The 23,291-nt window shown below is 37.0% G+C and overlaps 3 protein-coding genes across 3 annotated transcripts; all 3 read right to left on the minus strand.

Moving 5' to 3' along the window:
- Window positions 1-271: 271 nt before the first annotated feature.
- pvalb3 (parvalbumin 3) lies at window positions 272-2,139 on the minus strand. The gene is made up of 5 exons (XM_051915466.1): window positions 1,928-2,139; window positions 1,391-1,458; window positions 828-960; window positions 636-745; window positions 272-537 (listed from the first exon to the last, which is right to left on the minus strand). The coding sequence occupies exons 2-5, from the start codon at window positions 1,449-1,451 to the stop codon at window positions 512-514; spliced, it is 330 nt and encodes a 109-aa protein (XP_051771426.1). The 5' UTR covers window positions 1,452-1,458; window positions 1,928-2,139; the 3' UTR covers window positions 272-511.
- A 1,954-nt stretch (window positions 2,140-4,093) lies between these two features.
- Window positions 4,094-5,870, minus strand: LOC127524106 (parvalbumin-2). Its single transcript, XM_051915467.1, has 5 exons — window positions 5,810-5,870; window positions 5,270-5,340; window positions 5,025-5,157; window positions 4,807-4,916; window positions 4,094-4,359 (listed from the first exon to the last, which is right to left on the minus strand). The coding sequence occupies exons 2-5, from the start codon at window positions 5,328-5,330 to the stop codon at window positions 4,334-4,336; spliced, it is 330 nt and encodes a 109-aa protein (XP_051771427.1). The 5' UTR covers window positions 5,331-5,340; window positions 5,810-5,870; the 3' UTR covers window positions 4,094-4,333.
- A 1,466-nt stretch (window positions 5,871-7,336) lies between these two features.
- Window positions 7,337-16,908, minus strand: LOC127524156 (parvalbumin, thymic-like). Its single transcript, XM_051915559.1, has 5 exons — window positions 16,744-16,908; window positions 8,399-8,617; window positions 8,106-8,238; window positions 7,571-7,680; window positions 7,337-7,493 (listed from the first exon to the last, which is right to left on the minus strand). The coding sequence occupies exons 2-5, from the start codon at window positions 8,457-8,459 to the stop codon at window positions 7,465-7,467; spliced, it is 333 nt and encodes a 110-aa protein (XP_051771519.1). The 5' UTR covers window positions 8,460-8,617; window positions 16,744-16,908; the 3' UTR covers window positions 7,337-7,464.
- Window positions 16,909-23,291: the final 6,383 nt, after the last annotated feature.

Genomic DNA, 23,291 nt, shown 5'->3' on the forward strand with positions numbered 1-23,291 from the left:
TTAAACATTTTCTTCTACAACATAAACTACATACAACTACACAAAATGCACAATTTTAGCTGTTATGTTTATTTTTTTTAAACATTTGTTTCTAATAAGTAACTAGATAAGAACTTGCGGGGTATCAATGTGTGTAGTTTACGTTGTAGAGCAAAACGTTCATGTATCCTCAAGTTGTGGGTTATGTAAACACATAGGAAAATCTTTGAAGTCATCCTTGCATCACTCTGTTGTAATATATTCAGACAATAAAAAGACAAAGACTCAAAAATGAAAAATAGTATTTATTTTCTCATTGTCCTTTCCCAAAAACGGGATCAAAGATTTTACAGAAACCAACATTCATATCTACAATGCGAAAGACCGTGTGGCATTGACAGTCATTGTGAACGAAGTGCAGCATGGGAGTGGACAGTCAGAATTGTGTATAAAAATCAGCCACCGAGATAAAAAAGTGGAGATCTCAGGCTACGATACTGGTTGTCAGCAAAAGTTGTTGGTCAGGTGCCATTTATGCCTTGACCAAGACGGCAAACTCTGTAAAATTAAGGAGAAACAATGAATCAGAAGACATTGTAGAGTGGCTGGAATTATATGTTAGCAATTATGGATTTATAAATAAGCAAATTCCTCACCATCAACTCCAATCTTGCCATCACCATCAGAGTCTCCAGCTTTCAAGAAGGCCTTTGTCTCTGCATCAGTGAGTGCCCTGGCACCAGCAGAGAAGTTCTGCAGGAACAGCCTGAAGAGCACAAGCAAACAATCAACCTCAAGAATTGTTCCAGGGTTTGAACCAGTAAAAAGTGATTTAAGACCAGACTTACTTGAGCTCTTCCTCCTCAATGAAGCCGCTCTTGTCCTGGTCAATGACAGCAAAGGCCTTCTTGATGTCATCAGAACTCTTGGCGGTCAGGCCAACCTTGGCGAAGAAGTCCTTGTACTTGAAGGAGTCAGCAGCTGGAAGGTAATTTCATCAGGTGTTTAGCATGATGGTGGACATAAATGGTAGAAGGACTAAGAAGAACATTTGATTTAAGGGTCTTGAAAAACACAACAAGCTCTAACAAATGCTGTTTTCACTGATATTTCCATTAAATGAAAATTCTGTCATCATTTACTCACCCTCATGTTGTTCCAAATCCACACAACTTTCTTCCGTGGAGCACAGAAGGAGATGTTAGGCAGAATGACAGTCTCAGTCACCACTCACTTTCAATGCTTCTTTGTCCATACATGAAAGTGAATAGTGACTGAGACTGTCAGTCCCTAACATTCTGCTTTTTGTTCCACGCAAAAAAGAAAGTCAAGTGGGTTTGGAACGACATGAAATTGATGTTCTCGCTTTAGGTTGTAGGTCAATGGGACGGTCCAGAAACATGCAGGTTACCTTGGCAGGCCTGCAGGGCTGCAGTGATGTCAGCCTCATTCAGAATACCAGCGAATGCCATGATTAGCCTAAAAAATGGCAGAGGGTTTCATTTTAATTGGATATATACATTAATTTGAAGTTATACATAAATAAATAGCCTATACATCATTTTAATTTAATTCAATAAAACTATGTCATTTCAGCTTTATAATACTCCAGACACACAGATCATCAGAAATGATTTGCTTCCATATGCTTGGTAAATATTTAACAGCAGTCATATTAATTGCATATGTCTTTAACAACAGAGTGTGTTATGATAAATCCCACCCAGTTCTGGCGTAATCAAACCGCTTAATAAAGAGCGACATCCAAACACGTCCAAACTCCAAGACACAAATTATTCCCACTCCAGGTGGCCAAGAATTAATACGTCAAACCATCCTCTCCGGACCAGCCCGAAGTCGTATGGCCGTTGTTGCTCGAAGTTTTTCTTTCTTCGTTGCAAGATACTGTAAGCTGAGCTCGTGTAGTTTCATCTGTGAAGACACTCACCTCTGGTTGTCTTTAGGGTTTAGGTTTGGATTCGCAAGGATGAAATTGGCTACTGCAGTGAGCACCAACTCCGTGGCTTCCACCTTATATACCACTACTCAACCGAAATATAAGGCATAATGTAATGGACACCGCATGGGAGGAGGTTGGTTGAAAAACTCGTCCAGTAGTCAGGCTATTCTATTTATATGAGGATGCTTATGTATAAGTCCTTAATATCGCGCCGGCTAATAATATACGATGCTGATATGGATGAAAGCCCTCTGTAGTATGAATCTGAAGATGAGCGGCAAGAGTTAAGGTCACATTGCCTGAGAGAAACTAAGTACGCTTACAGTCGTGTAACTAGGGCAAATCATCTCACACGCTTTGAAGTCTCAAGAGGAAGCGCATGAATCACAAACGAACCCATAATACTTTTCAGTCGATACTGTGTGCTTTGGAAATGTAAGGTAAATGCAAACTCACAGATGAGAGAGCTTGTAAAGTGTGCTTATGTGACACGAATATATAGCCAGTGATTTCAGTTTTCAGTTCTCGCTTCTTTCTTTTGCATCTATCCTAAGGATGTGTGCTTCCCTTGAGCACCTCTTGCCAGCGTCACGTTTGATTTTAAAGTCATGAAATAGACAGTGATTGACTTAATCAGGCTTATGATAAAAATGTGTCTAAAATTTGGACGTTGTTTAGAGAGAGGCTTCTTGTTTGATTCTATTTAGCAGTTTACTGTAAATTAGGCTATGTTTCATCTATGCAAAATCAGTAACCATAGGCTATGTTCTACAATAAAGATGATTATGGCCCCTTTTTTTGCTGTCGTGTGTGATAATGACATTTTTTTTATTGACAGTTTTGACAGTTAATGAGCCTTGGGTTACTTATCCCAAGTTTAAGGATCCTAAATCCTAAATCATTTCAAAACCAAGTCACATTGATACAATACACATTGTTTCAAAGCAGCTATACATGAAAATAACAGTGTTAATGTTGTAAATTCCATCAGTTATGAACTATATCTTGATGAATTATATGAATTATGAATTATATCTTCTATTTCAGCTCTATTAAAGCAGCTCTACAGAAGACATTATTGAGCTCTAATGTTGTAAAGTTAGTGTCATCATTCAGCTCAATTCAGTTAAAATCTTGTTTGTGTCAGAGCAGTTAAATTGATAATATTACTGAATATTAATTGTCTTTTTAATAACCTCTTTAATTTAAAACTCACATTTAAATATGATGATAATTGTGTGTGTATACAGTGATTCTTTGTTCTAACTAAATTTTAAATTTTGTGCATAAATAGGCTACCTATAGAATTTAAAATGTTGAAAAACATTTTTGAAATATGATTTTTTTTTTTAAATGAAAACCCACTTTCAGCACTCTTTAAAGTTATCATTAAGTAAATAAAGAGACACAATTAAAGCTAGTTTAAAAAATAGCTAATTTGTCATTTAAAAGAGTTATTAAAAGATTTTTAGGAAATATTAGTAACACTACTATGCCATATTTTGAATTATTATTTACTATGCTTTATATAAGATCTGATTCAGAAAAGAAGTGTGCATATTGATATATTAGATATATTTTCTTTCTTTGGCAAAGAGAGTCAAAGATTTTAATTGAATACTATGAATAAATGAATACTTTTCTTTAGTTAGTATAACAATTACACAGAACTGTGGTGTTAAAAGTACACTCAAGTAAAGAAAGTGAGCCTCTCCTTTGCTTCAGTCATGTTGTATGTGATATGCCTTTGGGATCTGAGTATAAAGTGACATGCTCAATCAGTCACTGAGAGCTGTGAGTGTAAGTGTAAGTGATGCCTGCACAAGGCTCATTAGCTCACTTCCTGTTGATCATGAGGACATTAAGTGAGCATGTGTACAAATCCTCATGGTGACCTGTGTTAGACAGGAGTCACACTAAGCCATTGCCTGTTTACATTCAAAAACTGCTCATACCTCTGTCATTTCAACTAGATGCCTAGGCCTACTCATTCACACTGCTTGCTAAAGTGTTAATGCCTGTGCTTCTTCTACATGAATCGGATGTGCTAGTGCACCACTGTTCATGTTTAGACACTCTTATAGCAGTTTGAACACTTAAAATGAAAAAAATAGGATTTTTTTTCCCCCTCAGAGTAAGATATTGAGCCAAGAATTGTTTTAAATCGAATGTGTTTTTATTTCCTTAAAGTGCAAAAGAGGTTGTAAGTTTGCACACAGAAGGTTTTTTACAGAACAATACAATGCAATGAAACAACATTAATAATAAATAGCTTTTCAAGACATTGAGCGTGCGTTCTTTGCAAGGAGGAGTTTGCAGGGCATTCATAAATAAATATAAAAAAGATGATAGGTAAGCAGAGCTCTGGTTCCAAAGACAAGGGTCCATGAATGCTTAGGCCTTTACAAGCAAAGCAAACTCTGTGGAAAGAAATTGATAAAGAAAAACAATTACAGTCTGAAACTGATCATCTTAACATCTCATTCATATCAGTAAGAACAGCTAAAAGTTTAGAGGTACAACCTTCTGTCTTGACTAACATCATCCAAAAATGTATACTATGAAGAGTATACCAGAACTAAATAATTATTGATGCATTTTCATGAAGTTTTACTGCAGGTCTATTATTGGTTTAGCTTGGTTAGCCACATATGTAGCTTTAAATATAAAACTATAAATGTAGTAACAAAATCAAGCTATAAATGTAAGAAGGAAAATAAGTTAATATTAGGGTTTATCTGTAACAGAGTTTTTAAGCATGATTGCATCACCAGAAGTCATAGGTTTAATGATATATTGCCATATAATGCTTTGACACCTCAGTAATATAAAGTCATAAAAAAAATTATGAATATGAGATTAAGTACCATCAACGCCGATTTTGCCGTCACCATCGCTGTCACCAGCTGAGAGGAAGGCCTTGGTCTCAGCATCAGTCAATGCCCTGGCGTCAGCAGAGAAGGTCTGCAGGAACAGTCTGGGAACATTGAGGAGAATGGAAATGAGAAAACTGAGTAAAATGTTCCATAAGTGAGAGAATAAACATTAAGTAATAACTTAGTAATAGGCTCTGTTGCTTTCGTACTTCAGCTCATCCTCCTCAATGAAGCCGCTCTTGTCCTGGTCGATGACGTAGAAGGCCTTCTTGATGTCGTCGGGAGTCTTTGCGCTCAGGCCGACCTTGGCGAAGAAGGTCTTGTAGTTGAAGGAGTCAGCAGCTGGAATTACACAAGAAAATACATTAAAATCAATGAATTAATCAACAGTCTATTGTTACTCTGTGGAGAGTGTTTTTCAGTCTATTGTTTTCCTATAGCAGAGGTGTCTTACCAGCGCATTCCTTAAGGGCTGCAGCCACATCTTCGTCCTTGAGAATTCCTGCAAATGCCATTTTGATTTATCTGGAAAAAAACCCACATAAGATGATGATACATTAAGATGCTTAAACGTTTTGACATTCAATTTGGAAAAAAATGGAACATTTAGTGTAAATAATTAATAATTCCTTGCAAAGCAGACATGAAGCTGTTCCACCAAACACAAATTAACTGTCAATTCTCCAATTACAGTTAAACTTGCTCCTACAGTCAAAATATGATCTCTGTGAGATCATGCGAGAATGCCAGCCTAACGAAAAACCGAATCATTAAAAAAATGGATCACTGCAAGCTCATCCAACATCTCAGAAAGTAGCAGGTCCTTGGTTTGGTTAAATGAAGAGATTGGTGTATTATCGCGTTTTCAGTCCTGCTGCAAGTCCGTTTACATCCTCATTTTGTTCCTCCATTTTTCGTTATCATATTCCATGGTGATTAGAGAAATTCACCGAGCCCTGGTGTATGATCCTCATGGTCTATCCGGTAAACTCACCTTTGCGCTGCGCTGGCAACTGTTCCACAGATGTGCGACGACTACCCAAAGCACCCATGGGTCCGGCTTTTATACTTTTGTCTCTGGGGTTGTAACGGACACCATTTGCTTAGGTTGGGTAAAGTTTAGAAAAAATGTGTCCACTAGTCATATAGCCCTATTTTTATCCTTTCAAAAGTGGATGCTCTGAGTCCTTATGGGAAACATAGGAGGGACATCCTAGCGCGCATCAGTGTGTGCATGAAAATGTGCGCAATGTCATTTAATGCAGTAATTCTCATATTAAAAACGTTTTTCGTATTTTGCCCGTTTTCAGCACTGTTCCATTCATAGTTTGGAAACAATTATTTCGGTCTGTCAAATAGAAAATCCCTGTAGTAAGAAGCATATGCTGGATAAAATGAAATTCCCATTTTGCAGTCTATTTATTTATTTATTTATTTATTTATTTATTTATTTATTTTTGAAGTTCCTATATCCATATGATTAAATTCTTTGTTATTTTATATGTGTTGTTCTCATTAGGTTTCTATAACTCGTTTTTAATTGTTTAATTTTTTAATTCCATTAATATTCCTTTCAGATATTTTTCACAATTTTTTAATGTTTTTTTTTTCCTTGGGAAGTAAGGGGGGGGGGGGGGGGGGGGGGGGGGGGGGGGGGTTGTGGTGCGAACCCATTTACAGTCTCTGTACTATATATATTCTACATGCAAGATGATGCTAAGCAGATTCTGGGACAGCTGGGGGCTTGGACGGGAGCAAACGTTTCAGAGTTTCAGATTACAAGCAAATATGATGAAACACTTAAGATTATATTTCTGAAGTAGGTTACACAAATGTATGTGTATTCAACACTGTCTTGTTTTGCATCATTTTGTGCATTGGCTATCAAAGTTGCTATTCCTTTACAAAGTGTATTGTGATTTTATTGTGTTCATTTGTTTGCTCAACAGCTACTTTACTTTGGATGATAAAAATATTATAATTAAAGATTAAAAATTAAAGTTACTGAATGTAAATGTTTGTCACCAGCATGCATAATCACTGCTAAAGAATTCTCTTTATAGGCAACATATATTCAAGATGGGTGGCATGGTGGCTTTTCATAGCAAGAAGGTCCCAGGCTCAAGCCCTGGCTGGAGTGTGGAGTTTGCATGTTATCCCTGTGTCAGGGAGGGTTTCCTCCAGGTGCTCCGGATTCCCCCACACAGTCCAAATACATTCAGGTTAGGTGGATTGGACATGGCAAATTGGCTGTCGGTGTGAATGCGTGTGTGTGAGTCCCAAACCATGTAATGGGGAGGGTTGGGGAAGTCCTGGCAACCTACCCCAGAAAAAATATTGCCAAGAAAATTCATGGACAGTCTCTCACGTTTGGCAAGAGATGGCCATGGAATCACCAAGAGTCTGATATGACTGAAGCGGTAATAGCTAGACGGATATTCATGATGACTTATTTGCAACATATACACAATGATTATGCAAAAAATATTGTTTGAACATGTTTATTTTCTATTATGTTTTCTAAGCTCAAACAATAACATTACAGTAAAACATACAAGACAGAGCGCAATCCTGCACAATTAATTTTTTAAAACTGCTACTGACAAAATCCCAGTTGCTTTTTTCTTTGTTTGACAGTCACAGCTGGTCTCAGGAAGCGTTAACAAGGGCTGAAAATTCTACAGGAAATGAAGAGATGTCGATTAATCGCTTACATTTATACATATTTATAAAGTATCTGAGGATATATACCAACCTTCCCATCCAATCTTCCCATCCCCATCCATGTCTCCAGCCATGAGGAAGGCCTTGGTTTCAGCTGCTGTAAGAGCACGAGCCCCTTTTGAGAAGTTTTGTAGAAACAACCTGAAAAAATGAGTTACAATACAATAAGTAATCACATGTGAAGAGTATTCGTTTGAAATGTCTGTGTAATTAAGGAATAAAAAGGTCATGTTGATACTGATACACAAACAACTGCCGCCATTTTGCATATCAGTTATTGAAAATGAAGTCTGAGGACTATTAACAATTGACTGTAATATTCTTGTTACATCTTGTTGCCTATTATTTTTTAGCGAATGATTTCAGTTAATATACAGAAAGATTATAAAACAGTTTCAATTCAACTTCATGTCCACGTAATAATTTATTTGCTGTGTAATAAGCTGAATGACTAAATATTATCCATAACATATCACAGGATTGTGCACAAATGTCATCTCAAATTTAACAGTTTTTCAGTCGCTCTAGCTGCCACATAAACATATGAAAAAAGTAAATTACTCAACTGTAGCTCATCCTGTTCGATGAACCCACTCTTGTCCTGGTCCAACATTTTAAAGATCTTCTCTATCTCACGTGGAGACTTCTTTGACAAACCTACTGTGGCGAAAAATGTCCTTGGGCTGAAAGAATCCTTTGCTGTGGAAGTCAAATAAAAAAAGGCTGAACATCAGTGCAAATTCGGACAAAATTTTGGACTAAAAAACAAACAACTTTGCAATAAGAAAATCTTACAGCAATGTTCAATTTAAACTAATTCACAGAGGTGAATCTCAAGTATGGTTCATTCATACACTACCTTTACATGCATTAATGGCAGTTGAAATATCAGAGGCAGCCAAGACGTCTGTGATAGCCATTTCCCAACGGATCTGAGGAAATTCTGAGGCCTGTACTTCCAACGGTGTCTTCACTGATTATAACAGCAAAGCTTGGAGTCTGAACGCCACTATATGTAATGTCAAAAACCACCAGTGTTTGTATGTCATCTGCAGCTGTGTCCTTTACACCACCTGACCTGTCCGAGACACAGTAGGACAAGCCATTGTAATAGTTACTCGAGTAAAGCACCTCACAATCTACTGAATTAAACAAACAAACACACAAAAAAACGTATGATTTATATTAGATGTGATGTGTCGCTAAATATCAGCAGGTTATATTTGGTTTGTTCACTTAAAGTGAATATCTTTGTAAACATCCTGTTATTGCTTCCCTGTCATTATTGGACGTCTGCCTACACAATATGATTTAAAGGCAGCGGTCGTGAAATAGATTCAATGGAGAATTTTGCGCAGAGAAATCTGTTTATTTCCCACAGATCAAAGGCCGATGGCTCCATCACAGTGTTGAAACACAATAAGATGAAGTCCAGCTGTTTTCACGTGTTTACGTGACTCTATACCGATAGCTTTGTCTTTGTGCACGTGCTGATCTACAGTGCGCTGATGTGACGTCAGCTTCACTTCCTCCACAGGCTCTTTTCCTGAGGATGGAGTGTGTGCTGCCAACCAGGGGCCAAAGCAATGACAAAAACATCCTTCCAGCCCACTACCTGCCCTTGTGGCCTTGTCCCGTTCCATACTACCTCTTGTTTGCAGGAAGGCCATGTTTCCTGAGTGACAGGGATTTGAGGGAGATCGGGGCTGGACTTTTCATATTCTCAATAACACCTTTTTCTTTGTCCTTGCTTATACATTACATCAGGTGCATTAAGAGCGTTTGGAGCCATATCATATTATAAACGCTTTTTAAAGGGACAGAGAAAAGATTTGATCTGGTGAGTGAAGGTGATTTAGAATATAACATTATTTGGCATAATATTGATTTAAATCTGTACAGTTTAACAAAATAGTAGGGAATATTCAATTTTTTGCTTCTCTTTATTGTTTTAAGAACAGCATTAATGACTGTGTAAAATGTATATTTAATGACAAGTTGATTGTTTTATAGTATGAATAGTGTGGTAGTGTGTGGACAAACAAAACGTAATGGTGGTTGTTCATTGTTGATGAGTGTTGATTGCCTCTTTTTATGACTGAATGTATATGGCAGCTCTTTTTAGTAACACGTTGAACACGTTGAGCTCAGAAAAAATTTGCTTTTAGGGGTACAACAGCTTGTCACTAGGTGATAGTACCCAAAGAGGGATGACTTTGTACCTTATATAACCCTAAAATGTGCATATCCTTAGTAGTAATGTATCCTTAATGTACTACTATGAAACCTTTTGGGATAAATAAGGTACAAAGATGTCAATTTGAGGGTATTGCCCCAGTGACAAGCTGTTGTACCACCTAAAATAATTCAAATTTTGCACATTTGTACGAGATACAGAAAATTCTTCTGGGACAATGACATGTGCAATGTGATTTAAAACAGCAATTTCTTTTATAATTATTTTGCATGCGTTTCATATTTTATGAGCTTTTATGGAATATTTGTACATTTAAAAATGTATTTGTCAGGTGGAAGGAAAAATGATGATGGATGCACACTGTTCTTTTAAAGGGATAGCTCACAAAAAAAAAAAAAAAAAAAAAATCTGTTATCAAAATAAGGTCATACAGGTTTGGAAGGACGTGAGGGTGAGTAAATGATGACATAATTGTCATTTTTGTGAGAAACAACACAAGTTTCAAACTTTCAAGGTTTTATTTGTTATTAGTTAACATTAACTAACAATGAACAATACTTCTGCAGTGTTTAGTATGTTAATCTCAACATTAAAGGGATAGTTCCCCCTAAAATGAAAATCCTGTCATTATTTACTCACCCTCAAGAAGTTCCAAAACTGTATGAATTTCTTTGTTCTGCTGAACACAAAGAAAGATATTTGGAAGAATGTCAGTAACCAAACAGATCTCACCCCCATTTACTACCATAGTAGGTTACTGACATTATTCGAAATATCTTCCTTTGTGTTCAGCAGAACAAAGAAGTTCGTACAGGTTTGGAGCTACTTGAGGGTGAGTAAATGATGACAGAATTTTCATTTTTGGGTGAACTATCCCTTTAAGAGCATGAATATGAACATTTTTAATAACTAAGATTAACAAAGGTTAATAAATGCTGTAAGAATATATTGCACATTGTTAGATCATGATAAAAATGGTAACCAATATCCCTTTAAATCTTGAAATATGCACTTTATTAATCAATTACCCATGCATTCATTCATTCATTCATTCATTCATTCATTCATTCCTGTGGTTATTTTCATAAATACTTACTACAGGGGGTAGTTAAAAGAAATGATTAATAAGCTGATAAGTGAGCAATGTGTTGCAAAATCATTACATGTCTGGAACACACCCTGTTTTATTTTGAGATGCTCTTTTCCACGCCAAGGTTCTCAGTAACAGACTGGAATTTCTCACTAAGCCTCTCTTGATAGATTTACAACTGGTCTGACGCATCATCAATTGTTCTTGATCCGCCAACAGCATTGTCATCAGAGCATTAGACAATTACAATGAGGGATTCTCATGGTGGGAATACCTTTCAAAAGCTGTCCCTAATTAAAGCTGATCATGTCTTTCATAAACGAGTGCAGAGATTGTGCTCTTCCCTGTCTCTCAGGTTTAGTTGCATCTCTATCTATTTCCAGCTGACCAGCTGTGATGGAAGCATGCCGATGGGACTCTCAGATTTAGCCAAGACGGCCGCCTCAGTTTCAGTTCCCGCCCCTCCTCTTCCCTGACATTAATCACTCAACACCAAGTGTGTGTAGTTGAAATGTTTGTGTGTGCATGTATGAACACCCTGAGGTGACCTCGGCCCAGATCACATCATTAGCCGTAAATCTGAAAGCACACACAAAACAAACACATTTAGAGCACATTTGGGCTCACCGTCTGATTTACACACAGACGAAACGAGGCCTTACGCAACACCTGTCCCACGATTCCCCCTGCACGTGAGCGATGCAGCCGTAGACTGCTCCACTTCCATGACTGTGAAATACATGAAGGCGCTAATTGAGCAGCCTATCTTGCCAGGCTGCGAATTCCCCTTGTGCTGATCGTTGATATGCCCCTTGGGGGTCTGTAAAAGTGGCAAGAGGCCAGAGAGAGTCCTGGACCTCCACAATGAGATCACCAAGACTTGGATCAGTTGAGTAATGCCACTCATGTGTCATGCCACAGAGTTGGACACTTGGATCTCGTGTCCTCAATCTCCAACAAAGCCTGTGAGCAGTGGGTTTCGTGCCGCTGAAAATTAGAAAAGCCCCCCAGGAGCTCCAGGTCTTTCCCAATGCCATGCTGACATGCAAAAAGAGGTCTTTTCATCTGGTTTTGCAGGCTGTGACTTACTTAAAGGTATAGTTTACTCAAAAATGAGAATTTTGTCATCATTTACTCACCGTCATATCATTACAAACCTGTACGACACAGACAAAAGAGGTATTTTAAATTTGTCTATACAATGAAAGTCAATAGTGTCCGAAACAACTTTGGTCTCCATTGACTTTAAATGTATGGACAAAAACAATTCTTAACAATTCTCAATATTCTGATGACCTGGATTTAGTACTAAGAGTGTTCTGACTGTGAAAAGAGATGGCCATATGATGATACCTCTCTGTTTCATAGTTAAAAATGCAAAAACACGCTTCTCAGTAACAGCTGATAAAGATTTTTGAAATCACTTAGCGGAAGTGCTCAGCAAACAGACTGCATTAAAGGAATGGATGTTTGTGTGTAAAATCACACCAGCTGTTCTTGGTGGAATGTTCTTCATTGACAGTTTGGTTTTTAATCATTTTTAAAGAATGCTAAAGTGTTTATCATAGCGCTAACTGCACTGTAAAAAAATATTTTCATGATTTGTTATCACAACATTTTTTCTTTTGTCAAATCAACTTAATTAATGTGGTTCAGATAACATAATATTTCGAGTTTCTGTTGATTAAATCAATCGCCTTCATTGTATTAACTCAAATTTTTAATTTCAATGAACTCAAAATTTTAAGGCAACCAGGTAACTTACAATAAGTTAAACCAAGAATTATTTTTTACAGTGTGTGAAATGCGTTAAAGCTCAATGTGCATGTGCATAGCTACACATTTTATCATTTGTGTGGGCAGTCTGTTAAAGCGGTCCCAAGTAGTGTCTTTCATTCAATGGGTTTTGGAGCGAAATGCAGTGAGCCATGCAACAGGAGCAGGGCATGCCAGTTCCATTACGACTCTGTGACTGTCCCTCTGCATGTACAGTGTCTTTGGGGTTTCCCTGAGCTGCCGCAGACCTGGCTCTTGTTTTTATGAGTATGACAGTATCTCTTGGATGGACTTCACACTTAGCAGAATGGCAGCACCCAGCCATGACACTGGATACAAACCTGGCATCGCATTTTTATAGCATTTTCTCTATTTTGAGATCACGTACATGTTCTCAGCCTGGTACAGATCTCATGTGGCAGTTTCAGTGCTCCAGTAAGTGAGACGTCTGCCAGACTTAAAACAGGTGACATTTTTTCTTAAACTCTATCTTGTAAACAGAGTGAAGAGGGGCAAATAGAAGGCAAGGGGTCCCCGCAAGTAATACACGCTAGGGTTACAGTTTATAGGGCAAAGGTGCCAATGTGTGATTCAACACTTTAGACCCAATATCAGACTTGCCATTAAAGTTTGTCAAATAAAATTTTTGATCTTTAATTAAAATAATGTTTAAAAACAGAATTACATGAAAATTAATATGGACTTTAGTTTAGAGAAGCTGACCAACCAAAAAAGTTTTTATTGCTTTTAATCCCATTTCAGTTTATTTAAAAGACTAAATGAAACTAATGTTCTGATCAGCATTATATCATGTAGTAATGTGAGTTAACACTGAAAGTTCTAAAAGAAACTCACAACAACATAAAGTAGGATCTGGAATATTTAAAGGATTTCTGGATGCCTTCCAAAATAACTGATTTCTTTAGCAGATGGTTCTCTGTATCAACCCTTCTCTTATCTAATTTCTTGTGCATAAAAGCGGCTCAACACGTGCACATCTTGTATAAGCCTTTCTAAAAAACTCATTTGAGGAATAGCAAATTTAAAAATAAATAATAATTTTCATTAAACAGCGTGTCCTCTCACCCACAGTACCCTAAACCTGATCCATGACTGCAGAGCAAAGGCAGGCAGACTGCCGAGACTGACAGAGCTTTTTTTATTTTTAAATTATAGTGACACAGCATATAGCAAAATCTACTGAACATCCCTGGCCTTATATAGCTTCTATAAGCTGTCAACTGAGAATACAGAGTGCTACACTTTGATATGTCCCCTGTAAAAATGTATTCTTGATCTGGTTACTATTTTAACTCTCTAATAAAATACAACTATTATAATCATATAGTTGAGGCTCACTTCAAATGAGTGTTTTGGCATCTCTAAAATAATACTTCAGTCCATTTTATTCTCAAAATCTCACCAGATCACTAGGAAATATTCTTGATAGCTAAATAATAATACTCTAAAATAGCCTGTATTCTCAATCCACTGCAAGGTGACAGAAAAACTGAGGTGTAATGGAAATATTGGAGCCGAATGTTAAGACACATCACCTCAGGATCCACTAGAGGGACTCTCACTGTACAAAGTATACATAGCTTTGTGTAAAAAGGTGTTTGTTATTTTTATTTACAACTAACATCTGCTTCAAACTGATGTTTGACTTCATCAAGATGGGATTTGTTTTTTTAACAGTCCAACTAGTGTCCAATTTTATTAGAGAGTATATAAAGTTGGTGTTTGGGGTTTTGTCAGGTAACAAAACTTCATGCGTCCTCAGTCATGTCATACCAAGAGGACTGTAAATAGTTAGAGTGGAGTTAGCCTCAACTGGCCTCTCTGTTGCAGCTATCGCTAATATGGCTAACATTTAACTTCCTACCACTCTAAATTAGACTGTTCAGTAGTTCACTCCTAGTGCCAAATCAACCCAGCCTCAGACCCAGTAACCCAGTAACTAAAACCATAAAATAAATGTTAACTGAAATAAAAAAAAATAAAAAAAAAACTTTTTTATAAAATAATTTTTTTTTTCTTTAAATAATAAATTATTTTATTTCAGCTAGTTGCAACATTTGTCATTTTCATTTAGGCCCCATTTTCGTTTTAAAACTCATAAGTTTTGTTACGGTGACGCCTGTCGTTTACACTACGCCGGTGTTTTCGAGACTTTCGAAAACGCTGCAGAGCCCGTTTTAGTTTGAAAACGCCGGGGTTGCTGCCTACGTTCGTTCTGCGTCTCCTTAACGACCGTTTGAACAATAACATGGAGACTTAATTGCAATCTTTGCTGGTTTTGTTGTAATTTTTAGCAGCCATTGTGCAGTTAAACTCAGCATTTTTTTAATACTGCAGCTGCCTACATGCGCAAGATCCAACTGTTTACACTTGTATGCGCATGCCCAGTGTGCATGAACAGTCATGTGACATGCGTTTTCGGCCATGTGTACGAGGATCGATTTCATTTTAAAACACCGTTTTAAAACAAAAACGCACTATTGTAAATGAGGCATTTAAGTTGAAGTTCTAAGACAACTAAAACTAAATAAACAAACTAAAAATGAATAAAAACTATATATAGACAAAAATAAATAAAACTGACAAAAATGTAACAAATTACCAAAACTTTAATTACAACTTTAACTAAAATAAAAAACAGAATAGCCTATATAATTCACAATTTTAACAAAAATTACAATAGTAGCCTATAACGATCAGCCGCAGATTAAACAGCCTTTGTGGCCAAACATTGCATGTCCTGATTCTTTCCATATATTTTATTTATTGTTTGCATAAATATTAATAAAAAAATTATTTACTTCAACACAATAAGGTAACACATTATTGTAAAGTGCCTTTTACACGTTACATGTACTTACTATAGTAATAACAGTAAATTATACATAATTACTCTCAACTAACCCTGAACCAAACCCTAACCCTATTTACATGTTGTTAGCTGATATTACTCAGTGCTTAAATGAATAATTACACTGTAACTAAGACACCTTAAAATAAAGAGTAACCAATAATTGTGTATTAAATAGCATATTAAATATTTATACAATTAATTTATATATATATATATATATATATATGAATGATATTTTTTAACATATTTATTATAAAATAAAATAAAATAGGGGGATTTAAAGTTTACATAGCTGAAACTGAGAAGAGAAAATTATTATGGTGAGATGTATTAAATTCAAATGGCTTACTATGGCTTGAAATTTTATTGGCAGATCATTGGACTAATTTATAAACATATAAATTAATGAAGCAATGTAAGGCACCATTTTAATTTAAGCAGAAGGTGGTAATATATTTGTGTTTACAAATCCATCTTGAATTACTCACACTATTCAGACCGTCTGTACACCAAAAGCTGCTGTACAAGGCACTTCCCAACTTTTCCAAAAAAGGTTACGACAGCCAAGGCTGACGTTTCATTTTTGTCCCCTACCCATAATGCAATGGGGCACCAGACGAATGGAGTTGATTTTGTAGTGGGGCATGTAACTCTCAGCGCCACTGGCTCTGATTTGCATGCTCAGAATAAGCCCAAAGGCATCCAATTACACAGCTCTCATGGATTGTTTGGTGTCACTTATCATCTGTTTGAGAGATATGATGATTCTGCTCTTCGTGTGTAAAAGGATAGCATGAGGTTCTGGGCCCCTTTTTTTGTGAAGTGTTACCACTCAAATGGTGGGAAGATCAGCACAAACCCACTTAAAATAGTGAACCTCCTCCCTTTTTGGTAGCATGCTAGGCTTCGGGACCCCCTACAAGGTCCGTCACCATAGTGCAACTTCTTTCAGAATGAGCACATTCCCCTCAGTGATTTATGAAAAAGACACAGAAGCGCTTTTTCTGAGAGTGAAACATGATCCCAAATGATTTATATGTGAGAACTTTATTCTCAGAGCTTTAGTTGTACTGGTATTCATGATATTTTATTTGATAAAAGTTGTGTGAGGTAGCATGATGTTTTGATTCAGGCACTGGTCATAGTCTCTCTCTTTTTTCTTTTCTTTTTCTTTCTTTCTTTCTTTCTTTCTTTCTTTCTTTCTTTTTAAACATCCTCTTTAGAAACATATATAAAGATTAAGAACCTCTGGTTTAGCAATAATACCTTATTAATTTGCTCCAATAGCAGCCCTTTCTCTGACCCTTTCAGCTGGTCTTCAGTTTCAGAAGCTTGGAGCAAAACCGTGACAAGTGTACGAAATTCCCGATGAAGAAACCCGAAGCTCCCTGTACCTTCTTGTCATGCATCTGATTGAACTACCAGCTGCATGTTTGCTCCTCCCCATGCTCGGGCCTGATGGGAGCGTGTGCATGCGTGTATCTGTTGCCAGCTGGGAACAATATCCTGATGCTGAATGAGTGTGTTGAGTAAAACTCCAGCATCAGTGATTTTGTTGCCAGAGGAGCACCTTGGGCATCCTGTGCATGTGTCCTCAGGGATGGAGCTTCCCTCGTCCTGGTCTGCAGTGCAAAGATGCCTCAGAAATTGTGGTATTACGCTAAGTTCGTGTCTTGTATCTGTATTATCTAAATATTCCACTCTCATTAGTAGGCTAATAAATATATATCTGAAATATATTATTTATATAAATAAAACCTACTTATATATTTAAATATGCACAAAAAATACTCAAAAACATCAGAGAAAGTCAGTTTGGGACTACATTAGTATTCTTCATAAGGTGTTGTGTTCATTATTGGCCACTGGGTGTCCGTAAATTCAAATTGAGGTTGTGTTTTCTACAATGTCCAGCAGAGGACGCCAGGCCCAATCCAGGACCTTGTCTGTATTTGTTACATGCATGAAAAAGAGCAGAAAGTCATGAGGTGAAATCTGGAGTCTTTGTGGAATTTCGTTTGAGCAAATTCTGTTATTTTCTTTTGTCCTTTGATTGCTGTTTACTGCTTACTAGAGGAGGACCAAAAAACTTCTACAGTACTACTACAGTGAGTGGTTAATTATTAGGCAAGTCCATTTTCTGATCATATATTTTTCAAAGCACAATTTACCAATTTCAAACCACATTAATCTTAACAGTTACTATTAGGACTGTAATTGTCAATGAAGGAAGGTTTGTATTAAAGGGCTAGTTCACCCAAAAATGAAAATTCTGTCATTAATTACTCACACTCATGTCGTTCCACACCCGTAAGATCTTTGTTCACCTTCAGAATGCAGATTAAGATATTTTTGATGAAATCCGAGAGGTTTCTGATCCCCAAGTGAAAGCAACGTAATTACCACATTTAAGATCCAGAAAAGTAGTAAAGACTTCGTTAAAACAGTCCATATGACTACAGTTGTTCAACCTTAATGTTATGAAATTACTACAATACTTTTTGTGCGCAAAAATAACCACTTTATTCAACAATTTCTTCTCTTCCCTGACAGTCTCCTACGCTGTTTACTTTGTAGGCCCTGTCCCAAATGGCACCATAAACCCTCATGGTCTTCCTCTGAGTCTGCACTTTCGTGACATAATACCGCTTTGACTGCCGGGTAGAAGTCCTCTGCGTAGCTTGCAAGCTTGCAGGCTCAGCATTGAGGGCACATAGCGAACATGCGCACGCAGTGGCCATTGTAAGTCCACAAGACCAAAATTTCACATGAGGTGTGCCATTTGGGACAGGGCAGTAGACTCGGTGCAGCGCTTCCAGGTTCGATGTCAGAACGCCGACTCAGTATTGGCTGTTCACGTGAGCAGCGCGACGCATGTGTGTGATGCTGACGCAGGAGCTGGTGTTGTGCCAAATTTTGACTCCCTGCCAAATTATTACCGCCCTTGTTGAAGTCACTACCTGATTGCCTAATCCTAAAGCCCTGGATATACTTGTACGTGCACAATCGAACGCACAGCCTTGGAAAGTATACTTCATTTGACTTGTTGTACACATATACAGCTGTTCGACATATGCGCAGTTTTGAGCAATCTCTCGCCATGAGTTTCAACCCACGTAAACATCTTTGTATTCTTTCATGCTAGAGTTGTACAAATGAGGGTATTTTCTAACCTCTCGTCTATGTAGGCCTCCATTGTTGCTGTAGCTTGCATGCGTTCCGCTCTGTTCTGTTTATGCAGTTTTTCTTTGACTACCTTGTGAATCGACACCCCCAAGGCACGGTTGCCATCTTGTGGATAAACTAATTACTGCAAAAAATTAATTGCGCATGTGCGACCTGTGCGTACAAGTATGCGCAATTACAAAAATCCGGCGGTGCGGGTACAGTACGCATGTACTCTTCTGATGACGAAATTTGCATCACGCACAGCACACTGTAAGCTGACCCTTCACGTACGCATAAAAAGTGAACTATACTTTTGGATTAACCCCACCCCTAATCCTAAACCTACCAATACTAGGGGCTAATAATTTGGCGGGGGTCAGAATTCGGCACAACACCGGCCCTGGAAGCTCTGCTCGTCGCTTTACTAACATTAAGGTTGAACAACTGTAGTCACGTGGACTATTTTAACAACGTCTTTACTACTTTTCTGGACCTTGAATGTGGTAATTACGTTGCTTTCTCTTGGGGATCAGAAACCTCTTGAAATTAATAAAAAATATCATAATTTGTGTCCCGAGGATGAACGAAGGTCTTACGGTGTGGAACGACATGAGGGTGAGTAATTAATTACAGAATTTTTTTTGGGTGAACTAACCCTTTAGAGTGAAAAACGCCTTATTAGAGATTTTTTCTACAGGTATAATTGACCAAAAAAAGAGATTTAACTGACAATGAAAATTATAATAAATTATAAAATGCCCATGAAAAGGATACAACACTAAGGCGTGACTATCGGACAATTAAATGCTATGTAAATAACACTCACAAAAAACACGTTGAGAAGAAAATACTAAAATATTAACTCCAGCAGGAACTGAGCATCACCCAATAAACATTTTTTTAAAATGTTGTACTACAACATTACCTAATTGCAACCAAAATACAACATTGTGAAAAGTTGTAAAAAAAAAAAAAAAAATGTTTTGTGTTTTCTGGGTACATTACCTGTACAGAAAATTCCACCAATCAGAGAGCCGAAACAAGCAAAATGCGCCAAAAGAACTCTTTAGCTCCGCCCACTCCTATGAAGCACCGTAAATGCCGTAATCAAGTTGGTCTCCTTATCAAAAATATTTAAACACTTGAATATATATATGCATATATTGCAATAAACCTATACACTGTAAAAAAAATTCATGATTTGTTATCACAACATTTTTTCTTTTGTCAGATCAACTTAGATAATTAATGTGGTTCAGATAACATAATATTTTGAGTTTCTGTTGATTAAACCAATCGCCTTCATTGTATTAAAGGTGCAATATGTAATATTTTCTGTCCGCTAGAGGTCGCTAGAGGCCTATTCAAAACAAAGGCGTAGCTTGATGACGCCAAGTTTGAGAACGGAATCTTGAACATGTGGTCTTCACCTCAACGGGCAGCGGAAAAGAATTGGGATAGGACTCGGGAAGAAATCATGTTCATGCATGCGATTATTAACGTTATTGTGAAGCAGAGCAGGACCGAGTGTTGTGGGAGCTGAACGAGACCGCTGGAGCGATTGCGCAACACACGCCGTGAGCAGCGGAACTTTTATTATGCCACAGTCGCCGGCGCCGCTTCCGCTTTTCCGGTCATGAGTATGAGGTAACGCAGCTCTGTTTATTATATTAGATACATTTGAGTGTGTTGCAAATGATGTTATAACGTTACTTTGTGCGTTCGCTCAGCAGCTGCTATGAGACACTTGTTGCACACTGCAGGAAGCTAGATCGATTTTAGAATATCATATTAAATGCTGGATGGCTTGTGTTGATAAATGGCATGCAATTAATTTTAAAACGTATAATATTGATTAATATGATGGAGAAAATGTTGTATTACTGTTACTAAAAATAAAGCTGCATCTGATTATGCTATGTTAGCTACTTCACAAAATAGTGTTTTTCTCTGAGGCATGGTACTCGCATGGTACTTATTTAAACAATAAGACTAAACGTGTTGACCTATAACAATAATTAGTTTTCTGTCTATAAATATATCAAAACAGTTGTTCCCTTGCCTATTAAAACATGTTAATATTAAAGTGTCTTTGGTGTTTTCATGGTTTCTACAAAATAAAACTGGAAACCGAGGGTAAGGCGGGTATGACGCAATTGACAGGCGACTCCTCACACGTCCCGGAGCCTTGGTTAAAATTGCAATTTTCTCACGATTTACAAATAGTTGGAAACATTTGGGATATTGTAAGTACTCAAGTGAACAACACATATAACACTGGCCAAGGGGGTTTTGGATATTTTACTGCAAATATTTCACTGAAATTAAAAATTTGAGTTAAAGGTGCAATATGTAAGAATACATATTGCACCTTTAACACAAATTTTTAATTTCAGTGAACTCAAAATTTTAAGGCAACCAACTAACTTACTTACAATTATTTTTTACAGTGTATATATATATATATATATATATATATATATATATATATATACATTTTTTCCCCGATTATGCTGTTCGCAATGCTGTTTCCGGTCTTAAGTTGTACCTTTGTATTTTTATATTTTATGTTTACATTTATATTTATATTTCCGATTTTCATATAATTTTTTGCTTCAAATCAAAGTTTGTAATGTTATGATTTACCTCATAGCTGATTGGTTTGGTTCATGGCTTATTCAATTAAATTAAATTCACATTTATTTGTATAGCGCTTTTCACAATACATATCGTGTAGCTTTACAGAAAATGCATGTCAACATTACAATTTAGAGTAATCTGTCATCAGAGTAATCTATTATCAACATTACAATTTAGAGTAATCTCTTATCTGTTAGCAGAGATGTATGAAAAAAATACTCCTGGTCGGAATCAAAGCCGCTAAAAAAGTGGGCGGGCACTGTTTCACTCTATTGCAGTGATCTCATGTGAGTGACAGTTTGTCCCGCCCTCACGTCTGTAAACACGTCATCAGAGAAGAGAATAGATGTCGCTGCAAGGGAAAGGGGAAGTTATTTTGATTAAATATTATGAGAGCACATGAATTTATGAAATAATGATGTGCACAAATACATATTTTATAATAGGCCTAAATACTGCAATATTCTATATATAAAAAAAAGAATGATTAATTTTGGTTTCATGGTGATATGGTGAAATTTATGTATTTTATATCGTAGAATAAAACGCCAGTGTCTGCAGGATTAGACACCCTCAAAGTTTTATGGGAAAATACATATTTTATTTAACAGCTACATGGAAAATAATTATTTGATTTCAGCCATTTACAAACTAAACTTGCAGTCAAAATGATCTATGCATTTCTGCAATTCTTTAACTGCTTGCTGGTGAAATTGACTTCTTACCAGCAAGATAAGGTGATATACATCTTTATTAAATGAGCTAAAATCCTTAGCTTATTAATGTAGGATGTTTGGTAAGTAGTTTTTTCAACAAAGTTTTCGAGTAAGTGCATGTTTTTATTTATTTACAGGGTGTGGAGAAGGCTGGGTTCAGCATGTCAGAAGATATCAACACAGAGGTGTTGAGCCAGTAGGTAAAGAAGCAGGGATTAGTTCTCTACCTCAACTGAGAGATTTCCTCTATGCATACAGATGGATGGTGAGTGTATGAGAGTGTGTGTGTGTGTGTGTTTCTTGATTGACTTCGTCACAGTACCTATTGAGTCAGCTCTCTGAGTCATCCGTTTCGAGGTTGCCTAGAGACAGCGGCGGGGAAATGTTTCCTATTGCGCATTCGCTGATGCTTGGCTTCGATATTTATTCAAGCACTGCAGTAAGAGGGCAAGAGAAAATAATTGATGCATTTCACATGATTGCATGGATGTTTGGCCATCCATAAAAAATGTTTACCTGCGGATTCTGAACTTAACTTGTTTTTCATGCTTACCGAATCGACTTCCTAATAAAACTGATGTATGGTAGGACTCAGTTACCCTGAATCAGTGTTTCCAAAGCTTTCTTGTGTCACGTACCACAACAGCCCACCAGTAAGGCTCAAGTATCCCTTCATAGACACCATACCATAAATGTACCAATTTTGACTCATATTAAACTTGACATCATTCAGCATATTTTATTAATATTATTAAAATTGCCTTTTTTGTTTTCTTATTTTCATATTTTATTTTAATCTTCATATATATATATATATATATATATATATACATATACACTATATTGCCAAAAGTTTTGGGACGCCTGCCTTTAGGTGCACATGAACTTTAATGACATCCCATTCTTAATCCGTAGGGTTTAATATGGAGTTGGCCCACCCTTTGCAGCTATAACAGCTTCAACTCTTCTGGAACCTTTCCACAAGGTTTAGGAGTGTGTTTATGGGAATTTTTTACCATTCATCTAGAAGCGCATTTGTGAGGTCAGGTACTGATGTTGGACGAGAAGGGCTGGCTCGCAGTCTCCGCTCTAATTCATCCCAAGCTTGTTCGGGTTGAGGTCAGGACTCTGTGCAGGCCAGTCAAGTTCCTCCACACCAAACTCGCTCATCCATGTCTTTATGGACCTTGCTTTGTGCACTAGTGCGCAGTCATGTTGGAACAGGAAGGGGCCATCCCAAAACTGTTCCCACAAAGTTGGGAGCATAAAATTGTCTAAAATGTCTTGGTA

The sequence above is a fragment of the Ctenopharyngodon idella genome, chromosome 12, assembly GCF_019924925.1.
Source record: "Ctenopharyngodon idella isolate HZGC_01 chromosome 12, HZGC01, whole genome shotgun sequence".
In the NCBI taxonomy this organism is placed as follows: Eukaryota; Metazoa; Chordata; class Actinopteri; order Cypriniformes; family Xenocyprididae; genus Ctenopharyngodon; species Ctenopharyngodon idella.

Bases quoted from the DNA above. Each gene is read 5' to 3' on its own strand.
- pvalb3 (XM_051915466.1), bottom strand. From the start codon at position 1,451: ATGGCATTCGCTGGTATTCTGAATGAGGCTGACATCACTGCAGCCCTG. The intron at 961-1,390 runs GTAACCTGCATG...ATTACCTTCCAG, and splicing joins AGCCCTGCAGGCCTGCCAAG to CTGCTGACTCCTTCAAGTAC. The intron at 538-635 runs GTGAGGAATTTG...TTAATTTTACAG, and splicing joins TGGCAAGATTGGAGTTGATG to AGTTTGCCGTCTTGGTCAAG.
- LOC127524106 (XM_051915467.1), bottom strand. From the start codon at position 5,330: ATGGCATTTGCAGGAATTCTCAAGGACGAAGATGTGGCTGCAGCCCTT. The intron at 5,158-5,269 runs GTAAGACACCTC...GTGTAATTCCAG, and splicing joins AGCCCTTAAGGAATGCGCTG to CTGCTGACTCCTTCAACTAC. The intron at 4,917-5,024 runs GTACGAAAGCAA...CAATGTTCCCAG, and splicing joins ATTGAGGAGGATGAGCTGAA to ACTGTTCCTGCAGACCTTCT.
- LOC127524156 (XM_051915559.1), bottom strand. From the start codon at position 8,459: ATGGCTATCACAGACGTCTTGGCTGCCTCTGATATTTCAACTGCCATT. The intron at 8,239-8,398 runs GTAGTGTATGAA...TGACTTCCACAG, and splicing joins TGCCATTAATGCATGTAAAG to CAAAGGATTCTTTCAGCCCA. The intron at 7,494-7,570 runs GTTGGTATATAT...CATTTCCTGTAG, and splicing joins TGGGAAGATTGGATGGGAAG to AATTTTCAGCCCTTGTTAAC.